The sequence below is a fragment of the Pteronotus mesoamericanus genome, unplaced genomic scaffold (assembly GCF_021234165.1).
Source record: "Pteronotus mesoamericanus isolate MK-2021 breed Mesoamerican mustached bat unplaced genomic scaffold, CSHL_Meso_final contig_20, whole genome shotgun sequence".
NCBI lineage: Eukaryota > Metazoa > Chordata > Mammalia > Chiroptera > Mormoopidae > Pteronotus > Pteronotus mesoamericanus.
In genome coordinates this window covers 28,427,084-28,449,283 of record NW_026555085.1, presented here as the reverse complement: position 1 = coordinate 28,449,283, position 22,200 = coordinate 28,427,084, and the positions used below count along the sequence as shown (strand labels likewise).

General features: G+C 33.8%; 1 protein-coding gene across 1 annotated transcript in view; it reads left to right on the top strand.

Annotated features, from left to right (window-relative positions):
- Window positions 1–22,200, top strand: part of EYS (eyes shut homolog) — a 1,478,297-nt gene that overhangs the window by 480,574 nt on the left and 975,523 nt on the right. Inside the window, 3 exon segments of the mRNA XM_054568619.1 lie at window positions 2,520–2,779; window positions 17,103–17,199; window positions 17,394–17,476. Of these exon segments, the coding sequence (XP_054424594.1) occupies window positions 2,520–2,779; window positions 17,103–17,199; window positions 17,394–17,476 (440 nt within the window).

Below are 22,200 nucleotides of genomic sequence, written 5' to 3'. Positions count from 1 at the left end.
ATTGGATAAATCACTTTTAGGTTTGGCACTTTCAGCTCTCCCTCCTGTAAAGAATATGAACATCTCTTCTTTTTTCAATGCTTTATTAGAAATATCAAATTGGATAATCTACTCGACAGTTTTAATATATGATGACTTGACAAATAAATGAAAAGTACTATTAGAAATTGAAACAATATCCATTCTTGAGATGTATATTTTATTGAGGCATTAGTACGGTAACAAATGTTTTTAAAATTCTTTGATAGCACCTAGTAACCACTATAGATGGCTATGCATTTATGATGTCAGAAACTACATATACTTTTTATTCATTATCACATTTAATTTTTACATTTTTCTGAGATTACCAATTTTATTAAGCTACCTGGTCCTCAATTTTTCAAAAGAAAGATTTCAATAAGTCTATATAATCCAACTAAAATCATATATTAATCAATATCTATATTTTCAATATATGCATATTATGTACATGAGAATAAAAAAATTGGAAAATTTTTACACATCGAGGAGCCAAAAGCTTAATAGTGGAAATGAACCATGAAAATATTTACAGTATAAGATAGTATACATTATGATTTCCTAAAGGTTGTGGCAAGAAAATTTTAGAGCAAGGTGAAATCATATGCAGGATTAGTAAAAGTGATATCATCTTTTTTTGAAAATATGCAGTTTCACTTAGGAATATGGGAGATAATCAAAGACGAAGAGAGTTACAGCATAAAAACTTTTTTTAAGTGAAAAGCTACCCTATAAATAATTATTTTGGAAAGACGTGCCTAAATCAGGTCTAGCTAGGCAAACTAGGATGAATAGACACCAAAATAGTCTGATTATATTTTAGAAAAAAAAATAAAAATGTGAAGGATTTTTATTCATTCCTTAAAGAAATAGTATATTCATAGAATAATTTCTATATTTCAAAGGTATAACTTATTTCACTTGCAAAGATTGTCTTTAGCAAACATGCTTTACAAAGAAATATTCAATTTGCATGGTAGTAATCGATGTCTGCAAACTAGCAAATTAAAAAAAATGAGCTGCAAAATCTACATTTTTTTTTACATTGGACTCAGCATTATGGAACTAGTAAATGCATCATTAGTCAATCATGCTTAAAGCCATCATGCCCCCTATTTATTTTAGTTTTAATTTCAATGGGTACCATATGTACTTAGAATTAATTTCAAGTACCAGTGTATGTTAATCATTCAAATATCTCCACTCATTACATTGGTATCCTCTGTGTTTATTAAAGCAGAATGGAATTGATACTCCTGGGACTTTGACACTGAAAATTAACTAACTTCCTTCCTTCCTTCCTTCCTTCTTCCTTCCTTCCTTCCTTCCTTCCTTTTTCTCCCTGCCTCCTTCCCTCTCCCTCCCCCCTTTTCTTCTTTTTTCTTTTTTAACAAAATATCACATGTCATGAAGCAAGTTAAATGTTTCAGCAATATAATATTCTTTTCAGGTTATCTTAACTATCTAATCTATTAGTAAAATAACTCTTTTCTGAGAATAATACTTCTAATGTCCTCTATGCCTTGTCTCTTGATTTGTCCCTTGTCAAGTAATATATTTACTCAAGATTTGGAGCTCTTCCTTGGCCACAGACTGACAGGAGTTCTGAATCTGTCCACAGTTTTTTGGTGACTTCCACTCAGACAGCTGATCAACAATCCTCACGTTTAACCCATATGGGCAGGTTTCATTACTGTCTATTTTCCTTATTTGAATAATACTTATGTGGAAAACCACTTTTCCTGTGTCAGTTGTCATAATTCTCCTATTCTTAGTAGCAGGACTCAGTAGTAGCCTAGTTTGACAGAAGATGTTTGGCTAAAATGGTATTTGAAGTCAAAAATTCCCAAGAGAATGACAGATACTAGACAGTTGAGGGTTAAACTGAGCTAAAGTCTGTGATATACAGACAAGGTCCAAATGCCTTACTTTTTCTTTGTTTGTTTTCTCTTCAAATTTTCCACATTATTCATATATTAATAGGAAAGATGTTATTAAAGCATACAAAAATGGAAACAAAGATGCTTAACATAAAGGAACACCCTATTATAAATATTCTGGTCATTCTAAGGATCACATGCTCCTAAAACATCAAATGAAATATTACCTAAGACTTACAAACAGTGATCTCATTTGTAAAACCTATTTTACATGAAAGAAATAATTGAGAAAATTTTCTGAATTGGTAATGAAATTCAATAGTTTCTAAAATTGAAATTGGTAGCGCTGGTGTTCTCTAATATGTCTCAGAGACCTATATATGTTAGAGATTTACCAAATGCTTCTTAAATTGTATTTCAGCCAATGTAGGCAGTTTTGTAGTAATACACATTAAATTGTCTCAATAGATTAGGTAAACAATATTTTTAAAAAACATAATTTATTGGTCATGTCATAAATAAAAATGCCATATATTAACTCAAGGTAGTAATTACATTGAAAGTGCAAAGGATAAATTTGAAACAGCACTGTTCATATTTCTTAAAATTTTATTTCAGCTGTGAATGTACATCTGGATGGACTGGACAAAAGTGTAGTGAAGAAATAAATGAATGTGACTCTGACCTATGCATGAACGGAGCTCTTTGTCACAAATCTACCATCCCTGGGCAATTTGTATGCCTGTGTTCCCCCTTTTATACAGGAAAATTTTGCCATCAACACTATAACCCTTGTGATCCACTCACTGACCCTTGCAGACACAACTCAACATGCCTGACTTTGGTAGATGGAAACCATTATTGTATTTGTAGAGAAGGTAAGAGCTTATATTTGATTTAATATTGTATTTTTCTTTTGTTTTCTCTGTGGATGATGGCTCTTTAAGAATGGGTGAGAGACAATCTATGTGTATTGGGGGATGGGGGAGTATCTGACTCCAAAACCAAGTATATAAACATACTGGGGGAATAATTTAAAAAATTAACCAAAATAGCAGTGGAAAGGGAATAGGGTGAAACTTTGTAGCTTTGGGCTTATCTTTTTCTTTCTCTCAGAAATCCTTTCTCATAATTTGTTAACAGTTTCTCTTTCCTGAATAATCTTGTCCAAGTCCTGGTCCTGACAATAGCAGCTAATTAGAAATGGATATAGATTTCTTCTAAGGCAGTGATTTTTAACAGGTGTGCCATGGAAGGCACACTGATGTGCCACAAGAATTTTTAAAACATGCATCTGACTAATTAGTCAGGGGCACTGACATCTTTTCCCTTAGATTGTCAAATTAAAAAAAAAAATGACAATAGCCGACACGATAATAATCGTCCTGTACGAATGAATCAAAATTATACCTGTTTTTTTTTTTCAGATCAGCAAAAATTAAAATATATTTATGGTGTGCGGCGGAATTTTAGTAATTAGTTTTTGTGTGCCATGAGATGAAAGGGGTTCAAAATGGCTGGTGTAGGGTAATCAAGTACTTCACTGTTATTTTTCTCCTGGAGCTATCTATAAACAAAAGTAGAAAGAAAGTAAATCTTTCTGCTTAGATTGTTAAAATAGAATCATGTGACTGTTGTGGCTGCTTTGTACAATGAGAGAGAACCCAGGGAAGAGAGATAGAATGAAAGATCAAAGGACATTACTGGAACCCATGAGTCCATCCATACTGGAGGCTATTTCTAGATTTCTGGGTCACATCAATCAATTACTTTACCCATTGTCATTAAAGATGCTTGATTGGGATCTCTTCAGTTGTAAAGAAAAGAGATCTGATTAATGCACATATAGTCTTGGTGAAAGGTCACTGATCATGTACTGCTGACTACACAAAAACTATTACCATCTTCACAGAAACACTTCTACCATAAAACTAGCACCTCATAGGTTTTTATTGTAACTGGAATGTGTCATAAGGACAATATGAAAATCACATTGTGTTTAGAAGTATGCAACTACTATTTATTTCCTACTACACATCTATGGGTTCATGTCTCTTTCCTTCTTACTGGCTCTACTAGAATAAGAGTCTTTGAAATATAAGGATAATACTTATTAGCTCCAAAAACACTGGCCCAAAAAGGACAGCTTAGACTATATTAATTAATTAATTATCTTAGTCAAATATACTTCTGTTTTTTATAAGTCCTTTAAAACTTCCTGATTATATAAGGTAATCTATTATAAGAATATAGAGGCAAGTCCTAGCACCTATGTACCTGGCAGGAACTTCTGGGCCTTGTGAGGGATTGTAAGTAGGAACTGAAAAGCAACTGGTAATTGTATTTTGCAAAACTGACACAGGTATAGAGCATATAATGTGGGTATATAGAGCATATGGATAAATGTTTCAGGAAGGAGGCAAGAAAATAAAGTTGGATCAAAATGTAAGGGAGAGCATTTGATGCCCTACAAACCTCAGTGATTATGTAATACATAATTTAAATAAAATTTTTGAAAAATTATTCAATAGCATGCTACTTTATTCAACAGTATTATTCCATGGTGTTTTACTTGTCCTACTTATATATTCTTAGAATGTAAGTAATATATAAATGTTTATTGAGGGGCAGCAATTTATTTTTTTAATTTAAATAAAAATTATTTTCAAGAGGTAATCTTCTATGATATAGGCATGGATTTTAAAATCATATTTTTAAATTATATTTTATTGATTGCCATTACAGTTGTCCTGATTTTTTCCCCCCTTGACCTTCCTCAACACAGCATGCCCCACCTCCCTCAGGCGATCCCCCCACCGTTACTCATGTTCATAGGCCGACATCATACTCAATGGACAAAGAGCATACATATAAGTTCTTCGGCTACTCCATTTCCTATGCTGTGCTTTACATCCCCATGGCTATTATGCAACTACCTATTTGTATTTCTAAATACCCTCATGTCTTCACCCATTCCCCCCCTCCCATCTGGCAACCATCAAAACACTCTCTGTATGCATGATTCTGCCTCTGTTCTTCTTGTTTACTTAGTTTGTTTTTAGATTCAATTGTTGATAGATTAGTATTTTTTTGCCATTTTGTTGTTTATAGTTTTGATCTTCTTTTTCTTAAATAAGTCCCTTTAACATTTCATATAATAATGGTTTGGTGATGATGAACTCCTTTAGTTTTTTCTAGTCTGGGGGACTCATTATCTGCCCTTCGATCCTAACTGATAACTTTGCTGGGTAGAGAAATCTTGACTATAGATCCCTGCTTTTCATGAGTTTGAATATTTCTTGCCAATCCCATCTAGCCTGCAAAGTTTCTTTGGAGAAATCAGCTAACAGTCTTATGGGAACTCCCCTGCAGGGAACTAACATTTTTTTCAATTGCTGCTTTTAAGATTCTGTCTTTATCTTTAATCTTTAGCATTTTAATTATGATGTATCTTGGGGTGGGCCTTTTTGTATCCATCTGTTTGGGACTCTCTGTGCTTCCTGGTCTTGCATGTCTATTTCCTTCACCAAATTAGGGAAGTTTTCTTTCACTGTTTTTTTCAAATAGATTTACAATTTCTTGATCTTTGTCTACTCCTTCTGACACCCCTATGATGTGAATGTTGTTGTTCCAGAGGCTTCTTATACTATCCTCATTTTTTTTGTATTCTTTTTTCTTCTTCTTGTTCTCTGCTTCCTTATGTTCCATATCATTGATTTGATTATTCGTTTCATGCACTCTACTGTTGTTTCTCTGTAAATTGTTCTTTATTTCAATTAGTGTATCCTTCGTTTCTGACTGGATCTTTTTTATGCTGCTAAGATCCTCACTAAGTTCCTTGAGCATCCTTATAACCAGCTTTTTGAACTCTGTGTCTGATAGATTGCTTATCTCCATTTCGTTTAGCTCTTTTTCTGGAGTTTTGATCTGTTCTTTCATTTTTGCTGTATTTCTTTGTCTGCTCATTTTGGCAGCCTCCTTGTGTTTGTTTCTATGTATTAAGTAGAGCTACTTTGACTCCATGTTTTGGTAGTATGGCACAACGTAGTGGGTGTCCTGTAGGGTCTAGTGGCACAGCCTCCCCTATCGCTGAAGTTGGGTATTCAAGGTCTGCCCTTCATGTGGGCTGAGTATACCCTCCTCTTGTAGTTGAGGCTTGGTTACTGTTTGCAGATCACTGAGTTATTAATCACCTGGGACTTATACCTAGGCCAGTCAGTGCAAGGATTGTCTGTGACTGCTTACCACCAAACTCTGCCCTCTGTGAAGGATCAGCTGTGCATGGGCGGGGTGGTAGTACTTCAACATGATCTGTAGCTGCCTACTGTGTGTGCTGTTCCTGGGGTTTCCCAGGTGGTGCAGGCAATGTCAGTCCCCACCTGTGTTTTTCCCCAGGGCCACCCTGCCTGAGTTATAAAGCCATCTGAGAAAGTTGCTACCAGTTCTGGGCTTGGAGATTCTCAGGTGAATCTCAGCTGGCTGCTGCTAGTGCTGGGCCTGGGGCTCACTGAGGCCAGCTGTTGCTTGTTTCATAGGATTTAGAAAATTGTGAAGTGTGGGCCAAGACCAGCCATTCATATGGAAACGCAGCTTGGGCGAGCCCCCTAAGTTATGTAGGATGAAGTCTCTGGGGATCTCCAAGATGGATCAAACAGTGTTAGCCAGGTTGATAGAGTCTCAGATATGGTACCAGCTTGCCAGCTCTGTCAGGGGAGCATTTACGAAAGGTACAATGGCTTCTTCTCACCCTGATGCCAGACACTTCAGTTTCTCCTTGTATACCACTGGTGCCTCTCAAGCTGTTACTCCAGTGCTGGAGCTCTGAGGGAGTGATTCTAAGCAGGTGAGTCTGTGTGTGGGTTCTTTAAGAGGAACTGCCTGGTGCTCAAGCAGTTTCTTCCACCGAATCAATCCCCGTTGTTTTTTGCAGCCAGAAGTTTTGAGGACTTAGCTTCCTGACCCTGGAGGGGCCTGGTGTGGAGCTAGGACTCCTACCTCCCTAGGTATCCCTCTCAAATTTTTATCCACCACACATAGGTGAGGGACCAGCTAATTCTATGTCTGCACCCCTCTTACCAGTCTGGATAGATGTGGTTTCTTTAATTCCATAGCTGTCAGACTTCCATTCAACTTGATTTCTGATGATTCTGAGTGATGGCTGTTCTATATTTAGTTGTAATTTTTATGTGATTGTGCAAAGAGGTGAACCATGTCTGCCTACCCCACCATCTTGAGTGGAAGTCTCAGATCATACTTTTTGTAGTTCACCTGAAATTCCTAAATGCACTTAGTGAATTTTAAAAATCTAGTGAGATTACTCCCTTGCTGTGGGATAAGGGGAAAGTAAGTTCTGCGATGTCATAAAACATCATCATTACCTATCAACTAATGATAAGATTTTCCATCTTCTCGAACATACACAAAAATTGCTTGGGGATACTTTAGGTTTTACCATTGTATATAAGTAAAATCCTGTATTTTTTTTTTTCTTGGAACTTAATCAGTCTACTTAAGGCTTCCAGGGACTAATGTGACTAATAAAATCAGTGGATATAAAATCAATGGAAAGAGTGGCACGTAGGCACAATATGTGGTAATGCATACACACACACACACACACACACACACACACATATGTGATGAAAAAAATGTTTCTAAACCTAAGAAATTGTAGGAGTAAGTTTCTGTAAATGAAGTCTAACTACTGTAAAGTATTTACTTCATATTACCTTTAGGAGTTCAACTTCTGTATCTAAAGTACTCTGACATTCTTTTAAAAAATACCTTGGAATATTAAGAAAGATGATGACTGAAATATTTTAGATACTACACCCTGAGTTATTAATAATTATTTAAAATAGGGACTATGTCAAAGCCATTATATCATTTTAAAGAAAAAAATTTTTATTGAATTCCATTTTAAAGAATTTTGATAATTAAAATCAAAGAATTCCAAGACTTAATGTCTTATGCAAATATATGATATGGAATCTCCACTGGAACTCTGCAAATTGTTAATGTTTACCAAGTGACTAGAATATAGCAGGTCATGAGAAAAGAAATTTAAGGGTTAAGACCTGAGAGTTTAACATATGTTTCTGAAGTTGTGTTAATGGTTTTCAGTCAGACTGTAAGTTCTACCACAATTTGAATGAGTATAATTAAAATCCAAGAAACAGAGTAATAATGTGACTACAAAGAAGACAAATTATATATGACATTAAAATTTACCCTGTGACCAGCGAGTATAATAACTAATAATTTGATTTATGCCAAATTGATTGCTCAGCAGGAAACTATTTCACTTAGTATAATTAAAATTTATAGTCAAAACTAATCTATTTCAATGTGAGCTATTTAAAAATTATAAATGTAGTAAAACATAAACTATTTCGATTGTGCTTGTAAGAGAAAATAAGAGCAAGGCTCAGGTTTTCTGCATAGAACTGAGGTGCGTTAATTTAGTCCCTATGACATTAAATATTTTATAGTAGAAAATAGGTACACAGATAAGTGTTTAATAATAATAATTTAATACAGGTTTGTTTTATATATAATCTTATTTGTTTAAAAAATTTTGTGGTAAAATCATCAGTGCTTTAATAAATGTAAAAATATGAAAAAGAAAGACAAATAAAATTCTACAAGATTCTTAGAAACAAATGGGTTTCAGTCTTGGTATTTCAATAGTGTTAGATTTGGTGATTTAGCGTGCAATCAATTCACACACCTCAAAATTTATTTCATCGTACACATAATTTTTTTGCCTCTCTAAGCTATGCTCTGTATACAACACATGTTAATCTTATAAATGCATGTTGTTGGTGTTCTAGAAATTTGAAAACTGTATTCTGTATTAACTGATTCAACAAATATATGTTGATTTTTCTACCATGTGTCCTTCCTTGAGACAGGTTCTCGATAAAATAAACACAGCAAAGACACTCCCTCAAGGAATAGAGTGCAAGGAAGAGACACACAAGTCAACTAAACATTAAAATATAATATTCAACGAGCATTTCTATTTAAGATGGAGATACACATGAGGAAAGAGCATTTATGGGTGTGTACTCCAGCTTTCTTGTTTAGGGTGACAACTTTGAGTTCTGTCCCACATGATTTCTAAGAGGATCTCCAGTAATCTGGAGCATTAGTTGCCCACATCAATAATAGCTCGCTCATTAAACCACTTCCTTCCCTATATTATTTCCATTAATTCCTGGGATTACCTCTCAAATATGCAACTTGTTTGCAAATTATTACTTAAGACTTTTCTCTTGGAAGAACTCAAGCTAAGTCACAGAAAAAACACATCAGTCTGGCAATTACGATTGATCCAGGTCTGAGCATGTGACTGGAATATTTCTGTTAAAAGCTCTTCCTTAGAATTGATGCGAAGAGAAGCTTTCTCTTTTGACAGTTTTCAGTTGGTATGACCAAGACCCTACCATATTCTCTTCACATGGAAATTTTTATACAGTAGGAAAGAAATGCTTGAGAAAGAACTTGTCCTGGCAGTTTCTATAGTTCTTTTTTTTAAGTTCTGCAAACTACTAGGCTACCAATAAATTCCATTCCTTGCCTAAGTTTTTTTTGTCGTTGTTTGTCTGTTTATATTGCATGTGATCAAAAAGTAATGTCTACTGTGTTGAATAAGAGTGGTGAAAGCGGACACAGTTTTCTTGTTCTTGAACTTAAGGGAAACACTTTCAGTTTTTGCCCATTGAGTATGATGTCGGCAATAGGCTTTTTGTATATAGCCTTTATTATGTTGAGGTAAGTTCCCTCTATTCCCACTTTGCTGAGTGTTTTTATCATAAATGGGTGTTGGATTTTATCAAATGCTTTTATTGATATGATCATGTGATTTTTGTCTTTCATTTGTTAATGTGATGTATCACATTTATTGATTTGTGAATATTATACCTTCATCCTGGAATAAATCCCACTTGATCACAGTGTATGATCTTTTTAATGTATTATTGTATCTAATTTGTTAGTATTTTGTTGAGAATTTTAGCATCTATGTTCTTCATAGATATTGGCCTGTAATTTTCTTTCTTTGTTTTGTCTTTACCTGGTTTTGCGAGTGGGACAATACTGGCCTTGTAAAAAAAAAAAAAAAATGTTAGGGAGTCTTCCTTCTTCTTGAATTTTTAGAATTGTTTGAGAAGGATAGATGTTAGTTCTTCTTTGAATGTTTGCTAAGATTTGACTGTGAAGACACCTGGCCCAAGGCTTTTGAGTGTCAGTAGTTTTTTGATTACTACTTCAATTTCACTAGTTGTTATCAGTGTACCATAACCCCTGTAAGATCCACTGAAAAACTACTTGACCAAATAAGTGAATTAGGCAAAGTAGCGGGATACAAATGCAATATTCAAAATTAATGACGTTTTGTACACCAGCAATGAACAATCAGAAAGACAAACTGAGAAAAAAAGTCCCATTTACTATAGCAACAAAAAAATAAATAAAATACATAGGAATAAATTTAACCAAGGAGGTAAAAGACTTGTACTCAGAAAACTATAGAACACTGAAGAAAGAAATTGAGAAAGATGTAAGTAAATGGAAGCATATTCTGTTCATAGATTGGAAGAATTAACATCATTAAAATGTCCATACTACCCAAAGCAATCTATAGATTCAACACAATTCCTACTAAAATACCAATGGCATATTTCACAGATCTAGAACAAACACTTCAAAAATTTGTATGGAACCAAAGAAGACCCCAAATAGCCACAGCAGTCTTAAGAAAGAAGAATGAACTTGAAAGGATCACAATACCTGATATCAAACTATATTACAAGGCCACTATAATCAAAACAGCTTGGTACTGCACACACAGATCAATGAAATAGAATAGAAAGCCCAGAAATAACCCATGTCTCTATGGTCAATTAGTACTTGACAAAGGGAACATGAGCATACAGTGGAGTAAAAATAGCCTCTTTAATAAATGGTATTAGGAGAGCTGGATTGGAACATGTAAAAAAAAAGAAACTAGATCACCAATTTACAATATATACCAGAATAAACTCAAAATGGAGAAAAGACTTAAATATAATTTGTGACACTGTAAAAGTCCTAGAGGAAAACATAAGCAGTAAGATTTAAGATATCCCAAACAATATTTTTGCCAATGTATCTCCTAGGGAAAGGAAAATAAAGGAAAAAATGAACAAATGGGCCTACATCAAACTAAAAATCTTCTGCACAGCTAAAGAAACAATCATCTAAGTGAAAAGAAAACAGACTATATGGGAGAACATATTTGCCAATGATACATCAGACAAGGGTTTGGTCTCCAAAATATATAAAGAACTCATACTACTCAACACCAGGAAGGCAAACAGTACAATTAAAAAATGGGCAAAGGACCTGAATAGACACTTTTCCAAGGAGGACATACAAATAAATGGCCCATAGATATGTGAAAAGATGGTCATTACTAGCCATCATAGAAATGCAAATATGAAAATTAAAACCACAAAAAGATATCACCTCACACCTGTCAAAATAGATATCATTAATAAATCAATATTTTAAAAATTTTCATAAAAAAATTTTGACATTGAGCTTTTAGAAAATGTGAAATAAATTACAACTACCTTAAATACCCCCCAGTGAGACTGGTTAAATAAAGTAACATAGAAACAAAAAAATCAATAAACACAGTGCTGGCAAAGATGTGGAGAAAAGGGAACCCTAGTGCACTATTGATCAGAATGCAGACTGGTGCAGCCACTATGAAAAACAGTATGAAATTTCCTCAGAAAATTAAAAATGCAACTGCCTTTTGATCCAGTAATTCAATTGCTGGGAATATACCCTTTGAATCCCAAAATTCCAATTCAAAGAACTTATGCACCCCTATGTTCATAGCAGCACTATTTATTTTATTTATTTATTTATTTATTAGATTTTTATTTTTATTTTTTTAATTTATTTTAATTTATTTTTTCAAATACATTTGTCTCTGCCTCCCCCCACCACTTTCCCTAGCCCCCTCCCTCCTTCCCTCCCTCAGCTCTTCCCCTTTGGTTTTGTCCATGAGTCCTTGTTATATGTTCCTTGACTTTCCCCTTCCCTTCCTTTCCCCCCCCCCTTCCCTCTTGTCTCTGTTGATTTCTTTTCCTTTCAGTGTTGCTGGTCTTATTTTCCTTGCATCTTTGTATTGTTGGTTAGGTTCCACTTATAGGTGAGATCATATGGTATTTGTCTTTTGCCCCCTGGCTTATTTCGCTTAGCATAATGCTCTCGAGTTCCATCCATGCTGCCACGAAGTTTAGTAGTTCTTTTTTTCTTTCTGCTGCGTAGTATTCCATTGTGTATATGTACCATCACTTTTTGATCCAATCATCTACTGATGGGCATTTAGGTTTCTCCCAACACTTGGCTATTGTAAATTGCATAGCAGCACTATTTACAATAGCCAAATGTTGGAAACAGACTAAGTGCCCATCAGTAGATGAAAGGATTAAAAAACAGTAGTATATTTAAACAATGGAATACTATGCAGCACAAAGAAAGAGGAAGGAATGCCTACCTTTTGACAGCATGGATGGAACTGGTGAATATTTTTCTAAGTGAAGTAAGCCAGTCAGCAAAAGACAAATACTGTACGGTTTCATTTATAGGAGGAATCTAATGAACAAAAATAAAATAATGAAAAAAATAGGATGAGGGACATGGAAACTTGGATCAGATTGATATCTATAAGAGGAGAGGAAGGAGGAAGGGAATGATGAAAAGAAGAGGAAGGGATTAGTGAAAAAACATGTTTGAATGACCCACGGATATGGACAACAGTGTGGTGATGGACTGTGGGAGTGGAGGCGTGAGCTGGATGGAGGTGCCAAATGGGAAAAATTGGGAAAACTGTAATTGAATAAACAAGATTTTTTTTAAAGAAAGCACTTTCTCACTATTAAAAAAAGTAATGTCTACTGCATACAGTGAGGGGAAAGAGAGAATTAAGTAGGAGAGGTTGAATAAGCTGAATTCAGGCTGGTAGCTGAGGAATATAAAAATAATTTGAGTGTTACAGAGGTAAAGATGACTTTAAATGAAATACACATGAATGTGTATAGATAGGTATATACTGAATATAGTAGATTATCTATGTTATATCTGTGAATATAGTGAGAAATCTAAAATCATTTTATTCTTAAAATGCATATATTTTCTAATATTGTCTTTAGGAAAGATTCTTTATCTTTCTACTTAAAATAGTGTCCTAGTTTATAGGCAAGATCATCAACGTAGTAAACTTTTAATTTAAATTAAAGGGATTAGTTTTCAAATGTAGCCACTTCATCCATATCTGTTTAAGGTGAAAGGAGCAAAAATTTCTATGAACAACACTTTACAAAGTATTAAAATATGGAAAAGACTCTTTGTAAGATGCAGTGAAAGGATGAATCTGATCACTTACGTGTACTATTGATTTACAATTGGTATTCTAAGCTTGATGGATTTGTACTACCAGAGGAGGCAAGCAGTTGCATTTAAATGTATCTATTACTCTAGTAGTATACTATTATTATGGTAATGACACATTATCTATGGTGTATAGTATAATTCCAAGCACCAAGTAAATGTGTCACTTGACAAAATAGTTCATCTAAATTAAAAATTATTCCTTTGACAGTTGAAAACATATGCTTATATAGTAGCACATGCCTACTAAGTTTAAATAGCTTTGGAAAGTTATAATGGGAAAATTATTCAAAGAAAATATATCTTGTTGTCAATTAACTTTAAAACATGTCAAATATTTATTAGTAAAATGTAACAAAAATATTAGCTTTATAATTTTTTAAAAGCTGACTTACAATCAATGTTAAAAATTTTAATAGGACTCATTGAAAATAGTGGTTCTATCTTTCATAGTTTTCAAAGTTAAATTTGCAAATATTTTTGTACAACTGGCTAATTTTAAAGAAAATATTAGTATTTGAATAATATTGCTTTAAAATGAACAAAATTTTCTGACTTGTGAAGAGAATAATCTCTTTTTGTTTCATGAAGTTTTAAAATACAGGGATATTAACTTTTAAATAAGGAGAAATAAAAGTATTATACCTTAGTGCTTTTGAAAATAATTCACTTCTAATAATTATAGTTTTCATTTTAAAAGTATATGATTTTGACATTGCTTTGTTTGAATACTTGAAAGATATACTCTAGGTTTTCTTTATTTATTTTCACTTCTAATCATTTCAAGAGATATATATCTTCTAATATGATAGTTTCAAGTTATATCCCTAAATGATAAAATTTTTCCTAAAATGGTTTCATGAAATGGTTTCATGTTGGTTTATTTTGTTCTATGCAATCTCGTATAGAGAATCAAGTACAAATAGGCTACACTTGTTGGATATGAGAAAATATTAAGTAATTGATTTTTCTCCTAAATTTTAGCAGTATGTTTAGTAATTTATTTTATTATATGTTTTGGGGGAGTAGAGAAGTGGAAAGATTTCTTTTATTAACCAGCCACATGCATTTGCTGTAACAATACTTAGGCAAGATACTGAGATAAGGATTAAGATCACATCAGTCTGAGTGTAAAGGACTGTATTGCAGTTACTAAAATAAAGTCGCCTGGATAGCTCTGGATGGGGATAAATAACAAGAACAACACAGGATTCATCCACTGTACTTGTAGTTTTGACAGACTTTAGCTGTCAACCCCATGTACCCTTTACATGAATAAACATCTACTGCTCACACCAAACTGGAAAATTTAGTTTGCTAAGTATACATTTCCCCCTTTAAATCTCTTAAACATAAGCTTTCTCAGCAAAGCTTTGTCTTATTTTAAATGGAATCCATATCTACTTTATTTTTTCTTCCAATGTCTACTGCATCTCAGTAATCTAATTTCCACAGTCCATTGACATATGCTGCTAGATGGTAACAAAACTCCATCTCAGAAATGTCAAAGTAAATGAATAAGGTAAAATCACAGAAAATAAGTTTATCAGTGAGCTGTCTGAGTTCCCAGGTCCCGACTGTTCTTCTGATTCATCAGTCTGGATGAACTCAGAGAGGCACACTGGCACTTTTCTGGCCAACACCCCTGAACTGCAATGCCTCAGGAGAACATTTCTAGGAACATATTACTGTCAATATGCCCTGCCTCCCAGACAAAGCTAGTCATACTAAAAGTATGAAGGGTAGAATATACTTGAATCTCTAAATCTTTAACTTGTAAAACAATTTTAATTTTAATAAAATATTTAAAGAAAAAACTTGTTATATTATTTATAACTATTTTATAACAGTTGCAATTTATATAACACAGATAGTGACTGAGGAATGGGAAATTGTATAGAATAATAACTTGCTAACCTAAAATTAGGAGAACTGTGTTAACTTAGAAATAGCTCATTTTATTTTTATTTTTAATGCTGAGGATACATCTCTAGTGTATGAATGAAAATTATTAATATGCAACTTCATGTTTTTGATAATTGTGTAAGAAAAAATAGAACAAATTAATAATGTTTGTTGTGAAGGCTATCTGCTCTACCTGTCATATGGGCTCTCCAGGTTTCTTATGATTAGTATTTCACGGTGCATCTTTATTTTATCTTCCTACTTTTAATCTATATTTGTCTCTATATTTAAAGTAAGTTTCCTTGAAATATCATGCACTCCATTCTATTATGTAGTTTATTTTTGCCTTAAATTGAAGTTTTAAATATCATATTTAATATATTATAATTATTGATATATATGGATTTAAATAAACCATCCTATTTGTTTTCTAATTTTTCCCTATGTGCTTTATTGTATTTTTGTTCTTATCTTCTGCTGATTAAGAAATTTTTTAGATTTACATAATATTTTCCCCTAAAGAGGCACCCAGATTTTATAAGATGTAATACGAACTTCCCAAACCCCAACTAGAAGGGGGTTTGGCTCTTGACCTGATGGTAGATGTCACAGAGAATGATAATGACTTGTGGCATGGGGTGATGTGAAAAGATAAAGTAGACTATTAGCATGTTGTCTCATGATAATCTGAGTGAGGAAATATGGAGGGGATTTTCCACTGAGCAGTAGATGCTGAAGCTAAAATGTCATGATGCAGAGAGAGAGCCCAAGGAAAGTGTAGTATGTCATCCACATGCTAATAATTATATATGTTTTGAAACTTGGAACATCAAGAGCTGTTTGCAGAGAGAAAGGGGAAGAAAAACTATATGAAAAGGTACCAGGGGAAGAAGATAGCCATTCATGGGTAGTTGGACCACCCTTTCTTTCAATGCTTCTGAGTTTCAATTGAGGTCCTTTTGTATGTCAGTAATAAATCCAGTTTTCTTAAAGTAACAAAAATCTGAGTAAATAATGACATGTAAAATGACATGTATCTGCAATTATTTGTTTCTTAGTTATGTCACTAAAAAGAGAAAGGAAAACCTTGTTTCTAATATTTTTCAATTAGTATAGAAAAATGTTAGCAAGACAAAATGAATGTAAGTACATATTTTGTTATACCTCGTTAATATATAACCATGGGAATAATTGTTTAAATGTTCATCATAAATATTAAAATATGTAATGTATTTTTAAACATGATTATTATGGTGATTTTTTTCTGACACAAGTGTTTTACAATAATTACAGCTGTATAATTGTTTAATGTTCTTTGTTATTTTAAAATGTAACTGGCATGTGTTTAAATGGATGACTGATTATGTAGCTGTGAATCAAAATAATTGTTTTCTTTGAATCACTTAGATATGAAAAACAATTAAATAGTTTGCTTCATCTTCTAACTGCCTTGAATAAATTTGATCACTAAAGTTCAGTTTTTTTTAAGATTGGTCATCTCATTAATTCATTTGCTTTTAAGATTGTTTCAATTCTTTTTGTTCAAACAGTTAAATACCTTTAAGAAAAAAAGAAACGGTGACATTAGCAACATCTCTACTTTCCCAGGGGAGATAGTAAATTATTTCTTCCTTGGTTCTTTTATTTAAACTCATTAATTAGAAACTAGTATAATTTTATTTATACATTATGTAAAAGAGTTGTATGAGAAACCAGAGATGAGGTATTTCCTCCTTTTATTTCATAACTTCCATCATGAGCAAATTCTTCAAACTCTATACCACTGATTCTGATTCACACTCTGAAATGACAATTGCTCATCCATGTCTTCCGCATCTCTCTTTTCAGGAATTGAAGGGGAACACTGTGAAATTAAAATGAATGAGGGCTTCTCCCTTTCCTGTCAGAATTATGGTGACTGTGAAGATGGGGTTAACAATTTCAGGTACAAAAAAAAAAAATCAAAACAAAAACCTAGATACATATATACACATCTAGATGTATCTAAACATATGCCTGTTTATAATTTAAATTGACAATTGAATATTTTTGTTATTAACAATCTACCATGTATAATTATTTGAAGCATTGACTTTAGATATTCATATCAATGAAATTATTAAATATCTTGTTTAAAAGGTATGTTTGCAGACCCTGGTTTCCTGGACTTCTGTGTGAAATTGAAACTGAGTGTTCCACTTAACCTTGCAAAAATGATGGACATATGAGGACCTGACACACAGATTAGAGGCTATATTTTCCCAAATCAATTATTTTATATCTGTAATTTAACAAATATTTTAATAACAAAATGAATATATATCCACCCGTTATTCAATGTATGAAGCAGAATATTACTGATGTCCTTGTGCTTGTCCTCAAGGACTCCTCCACTGTCCCATCCAACTGAATCAAATATCCTTAATTTACATTTACCACCTTTGCCCTTAATATACTGTATTAACTGTATATATGTCTGAACCAAATACTCTTTAGTTTGCATATTAATATAACTGAAATAATACTATGTATAATCTTCCAAAATAATTTATTTTGTTGAATTTGACATTTCTTCATTATCTAATAATGCATTTTTACTTGTTTTTTTTATTTTTAACTATTGTATAATACCCCATTTAAATATATGCCGATATTTATTTATTATTATTCTGTACATGGATTTGGGGCTTATCTACCTCTTCTTTTTTAGAAATAATAATACTATTCAAGTTTACAAATATTTGCCAAAATACATAAGTACTAGCGTTACTCTAAGCTGTATACCTTGAAATAGATTTGCTGAACCATTACATGGACATTTTTACATTTACTATATCACATTTTTTAAATTTCATTTTACTTTTTCAAAATGGAACATTCAAACTCAGAAAACAAAATATTTCTATTTGCATTGCCAGATTATTCCTTTTGAGCTTATCAAAAGAATTATTAATTCTTTTGTTAGTTGTATGTACTGAAAATATCTTCTACTAGTTGTGGCTTATCATTTCATCTTCTTTATAATGAGCTTTGAGTACTGAAACTTAATATAATTAAATTAACTGATTAGTTTGTATATGCTTTGCTTTTTCATCTTGTTTTAAAAATGTTTACCTTAGAATTTTTTTCTTTCTTTATTTTTAAATACTGTTTATTCTATTACAGTTGTCTCAGTTTTTCCCCCTTTGCCCTCCTCTACCCATCGCACCCCACCCCACTCTCCCACAGTCAATTCCCAGGCTGTTGTCTGCGTCCATGGGTCATTCATACCTATTCTTTGTTTAGTACCTTCTCCTTCTCTCCACCATTGTCTTCCTTCTCCATCCCTTCTGGTCACTTTCACTCTGCTCCATGTTTCCATACCTGTGGTTTATTTTGTTTGTTAGATTATTTTGTTGAATAAATTCCACTTATAGGTGAGATCATATAGTATTTATCTTTCTCCGACTGACTTATTTCACTTAGCATGGTATTCTCCAGTTCCATCCATCTTGTCGCAAAAGGTAGGAGTTCCTTTTTGTCTTTTTTTAAATGCAGATTAATTTTATTTATTTATATTTTTAAATGTTGAGATCCATTATAAAATATTAAAAAATTTAAATCCATTATAAAGTCTCAGCCATTAAAAGAACATGATACCAGCACAGAAATAATCAAGTAGATCAATGAAATAATTGAACATTCTAGAAACAAACATATTTATCTGTCTAACAATGTAATATATGATTAAATTGATATTTCAACTCAATGGGGAAAATAAGGCTTATTCAACAAATAAGGTGCATGGACCACTATTAGTTGAAATAATACAAATGTGGAGCCCAGTTTCACACATTATACAAACAATATTCAGATGAGTTAAAAATCAATATGTAGAATCTAAGGAGTTTTAGGAGAAAATACAAAATAGTATTTTTCTTATCCTGAAGTAAAATATGCAAACCAAGAAGCTATAAAGTAACATTAGACGATATTAAACCTTTAAGACTATACAGTAATATACATATTTAAAAAGTTAAAGGACAAGTAATAAAATAGAGAAGTATTTGTGACACATCTAAAAAAGGGTTGAGTATTTTTTGTTTTCTGGGGTTTTTTAGGGAAAAATTCTACAAACATTTAATCAAAAAATGGAAAAAGAATACCAAAAAGTCATTTAAAGCTTTTTAAAAGTAATAAAAACAGGCAAGACATATACAAAAACAGGTTTAGTTTCAACAAATAATAAAAGAACAATTAAAATAACACATCCTTGTCACAATCAGATTAATAAGTATTAAAAATATTTGTAATATCAAGTACTGGTGACTGTGAAAGGAACTGGGTATTCATAGACTCTTTTTCTTCATTTTATAAAAAAAATTCTTCATCTTCTTAAAGTAGCCCCTTGTCTCTGTAGCATATTTTGCAATGCTGGTTTGGTGGAGGTGTATTCTTTTGGCCTTCTTTTGTCTGGGAAACTCCTTATTTCGCCCTCCATTTTAACTGAGGGCCTTGCTGGGTAAAGCAGTCTTGGTTGCAGGCCTTTGCTTTTTGTAACTTGGAATACTTCTTGCCATTCCCTTCTGGCTTTCAGTGTTTCTGTTGAGAAGTCACCTGCTAGCTGTACTGGGTCTCCCTTATATATTACTACCTGTTTCTCCCTTGCTGTCTTTAAGATTCTCTGTTTGTTTTTTGATATTTGCCTTTTTAATTATGATGTGTCCTGGAGTGGGCCTCATTGGGTTCCTCTTGAATGGGACCCTCTGTGCTTCCTGGACTTGTGTGACTTTTTCTCTCCTTCAATTGGGAATGTTTTCCATCATTGCTTTTTCAAATAAGTTGTCTATCCCTTCCTCTTCTTCTTCCCCTTCTGCTATCCCTATTATACAGGTATTATTACGTTTCAGGTTTTCCTGCATTTCCCTCAATGCCTCTTCATTCTTTTTGTATCTTTTTTCATTTTCTTCTCTTTCTGGGAGCTTTTTTCTACCTTATATTCCAGCTCGCTGATTCATTCCTCTGCTTCATCAAGCCTGCTTTTGATTCCTTCTACTGTGTTCTTCAATTCAGAAATTGTGTTCTTCATTTCCTCATGTCTCTTATTGATAGTTTCTATGACCTTTTTCATGCTGATATAGTTTGTAGTAAGTTCCTCATAGTTTCCCTGTAGTTTTTTGGTAATTCTCTCTGAGCTCACTGAGCTCACTGAGTTTCCTTAGAATCATTGTTTTGAACTCAATATCTGGTAGTTAACTTACCTCTATTTTACTTAGTTCTGTTCCTGGGGATTCCCCCTTTCCCTCCAACTAGGGGGTGTTTCTTTGTCTTCCCATTTTTTGTGAGACTCTTCTTTTTTTGCTTCTGCTTCTTAAATTGTTTTGTCTTGATATCCTGACTTTGTGGTGTGAACTTCTATGGTAGGAGACCGCTGTTTTTTATTTCTGGATCTGCCTCTGATGATGTCAGATGTTGACCCTGTCTGACTTTAGATAGTCTGTTTGAGACTTCTAGGAATCTACTGTCTGTTCTGTCTCCTTCAGTTGTTAATATAGTCACTCTGCACTCATCAGGCTGGCTTAGACACCACAGGGCAGGGCAGGGCAGAGTCCCTTCTGGGGTTGGGGTTATTGGGTCTTCTCACGCTGCTGCTGCTGCTCAGGGCAGTGGTCTGCCTGAGCAAGATGGCTGCTACCATTGGCGGATGAGTCAGCACTGGGATCCTGCTGCCTACTCTCTCAGTTCTCTCCCCAAAGCCTCCTTTCCTAGTCTCTCCTCAGGTGTCTCTTGCCCACTCTGCCCTCATCTTTGCCAGAGACTAGGGTAAGTGGCTGCAAATAAATATTTATATGTTGGCCCTTTAAATGGCTCTTTGCTTCTCCAGCCACCTGTCTCTGTCAGAGAGCAACCCTGCCACTTTTCGCAACTGGCTATTTTCTTTGCACTTTGGGGGCTCTGGTGCTGTAGGCTGGATATCCCCACTTATCATTTAGGCCCCGTTTTTCTTAGGGGAATCCAACTGGCAGTTTCAATACCCTTCTGGTGTTGCCACCAGTGGGCACCATGCCTGCCTTTTCAAGTCTCTACCATACTCCTAACTAGTTAGGTTGTGCTAAAGCTGATTCTTCTGTCTGTCCTAGGTTATAAGGCTCCTCTTTCACTATTATTCAGTTGTTTGTTCCAGGTGATTTCTCCCCAATTTAGTTGTAATTCCAGGTTGGTCCTGGGAGGAGGTCAGTGTGACTTCCACTCACTCCTCCACCATCTTGATTGTCCTCTGTTTACCTTAGAATGTTTCCATCTGTACTAATCAGAAATATTGGTCAGTACTTTTCTCTTATTGTGTTATCCTTGCCAGCTTTTGGTATCAAGGTTATTTTGGCCTTATAAAATGTGTTAGGATGTATATTGCCTCTTTAATTTGTTGGAAGAGTTTAAGAAGGATAGGTATCACATTTTCTTTGAATGGTTGGTAGAATTCACTGGTTGAGGTGGGGTACCCTGTTCTCACAGAGACCTCTGGGTCACTGCAGGTGGAGGAAAATAAAATAAGTCATCCAGATATTTCTTTGTCTGCCATAAAAAGGGGATGGTGATACCCTCTAGTAGAGAATGTCCTGAGCCCTTCTCTTGATGTGGCTTTTATTGAGAACAATTTGTGCAGGGGTATACAGCATGCATGCAAAGCTCATCAATCAGTGTCAAAAAGCTATGTTTGAAGGAGCATAGAGAGTTTCCTCAGGTCAGGGTTTGGTAGACAGGGTGGTGCACATTTGGCCCTGAGACCTGGAAAATAGATCACATTCTATGCTCAAACCCCAAATACCAGTACTCATTAACTCGAGGCCATTCTTAGCAAAGTAAGTTTCATAGGATTTAATGCATTCCTTTTCCAGGCCTAATTGTCCCTAGGAACATCCTGATCCACTTTAGGGCTATATCTACATTTAGTTTTGTTTCACTGACC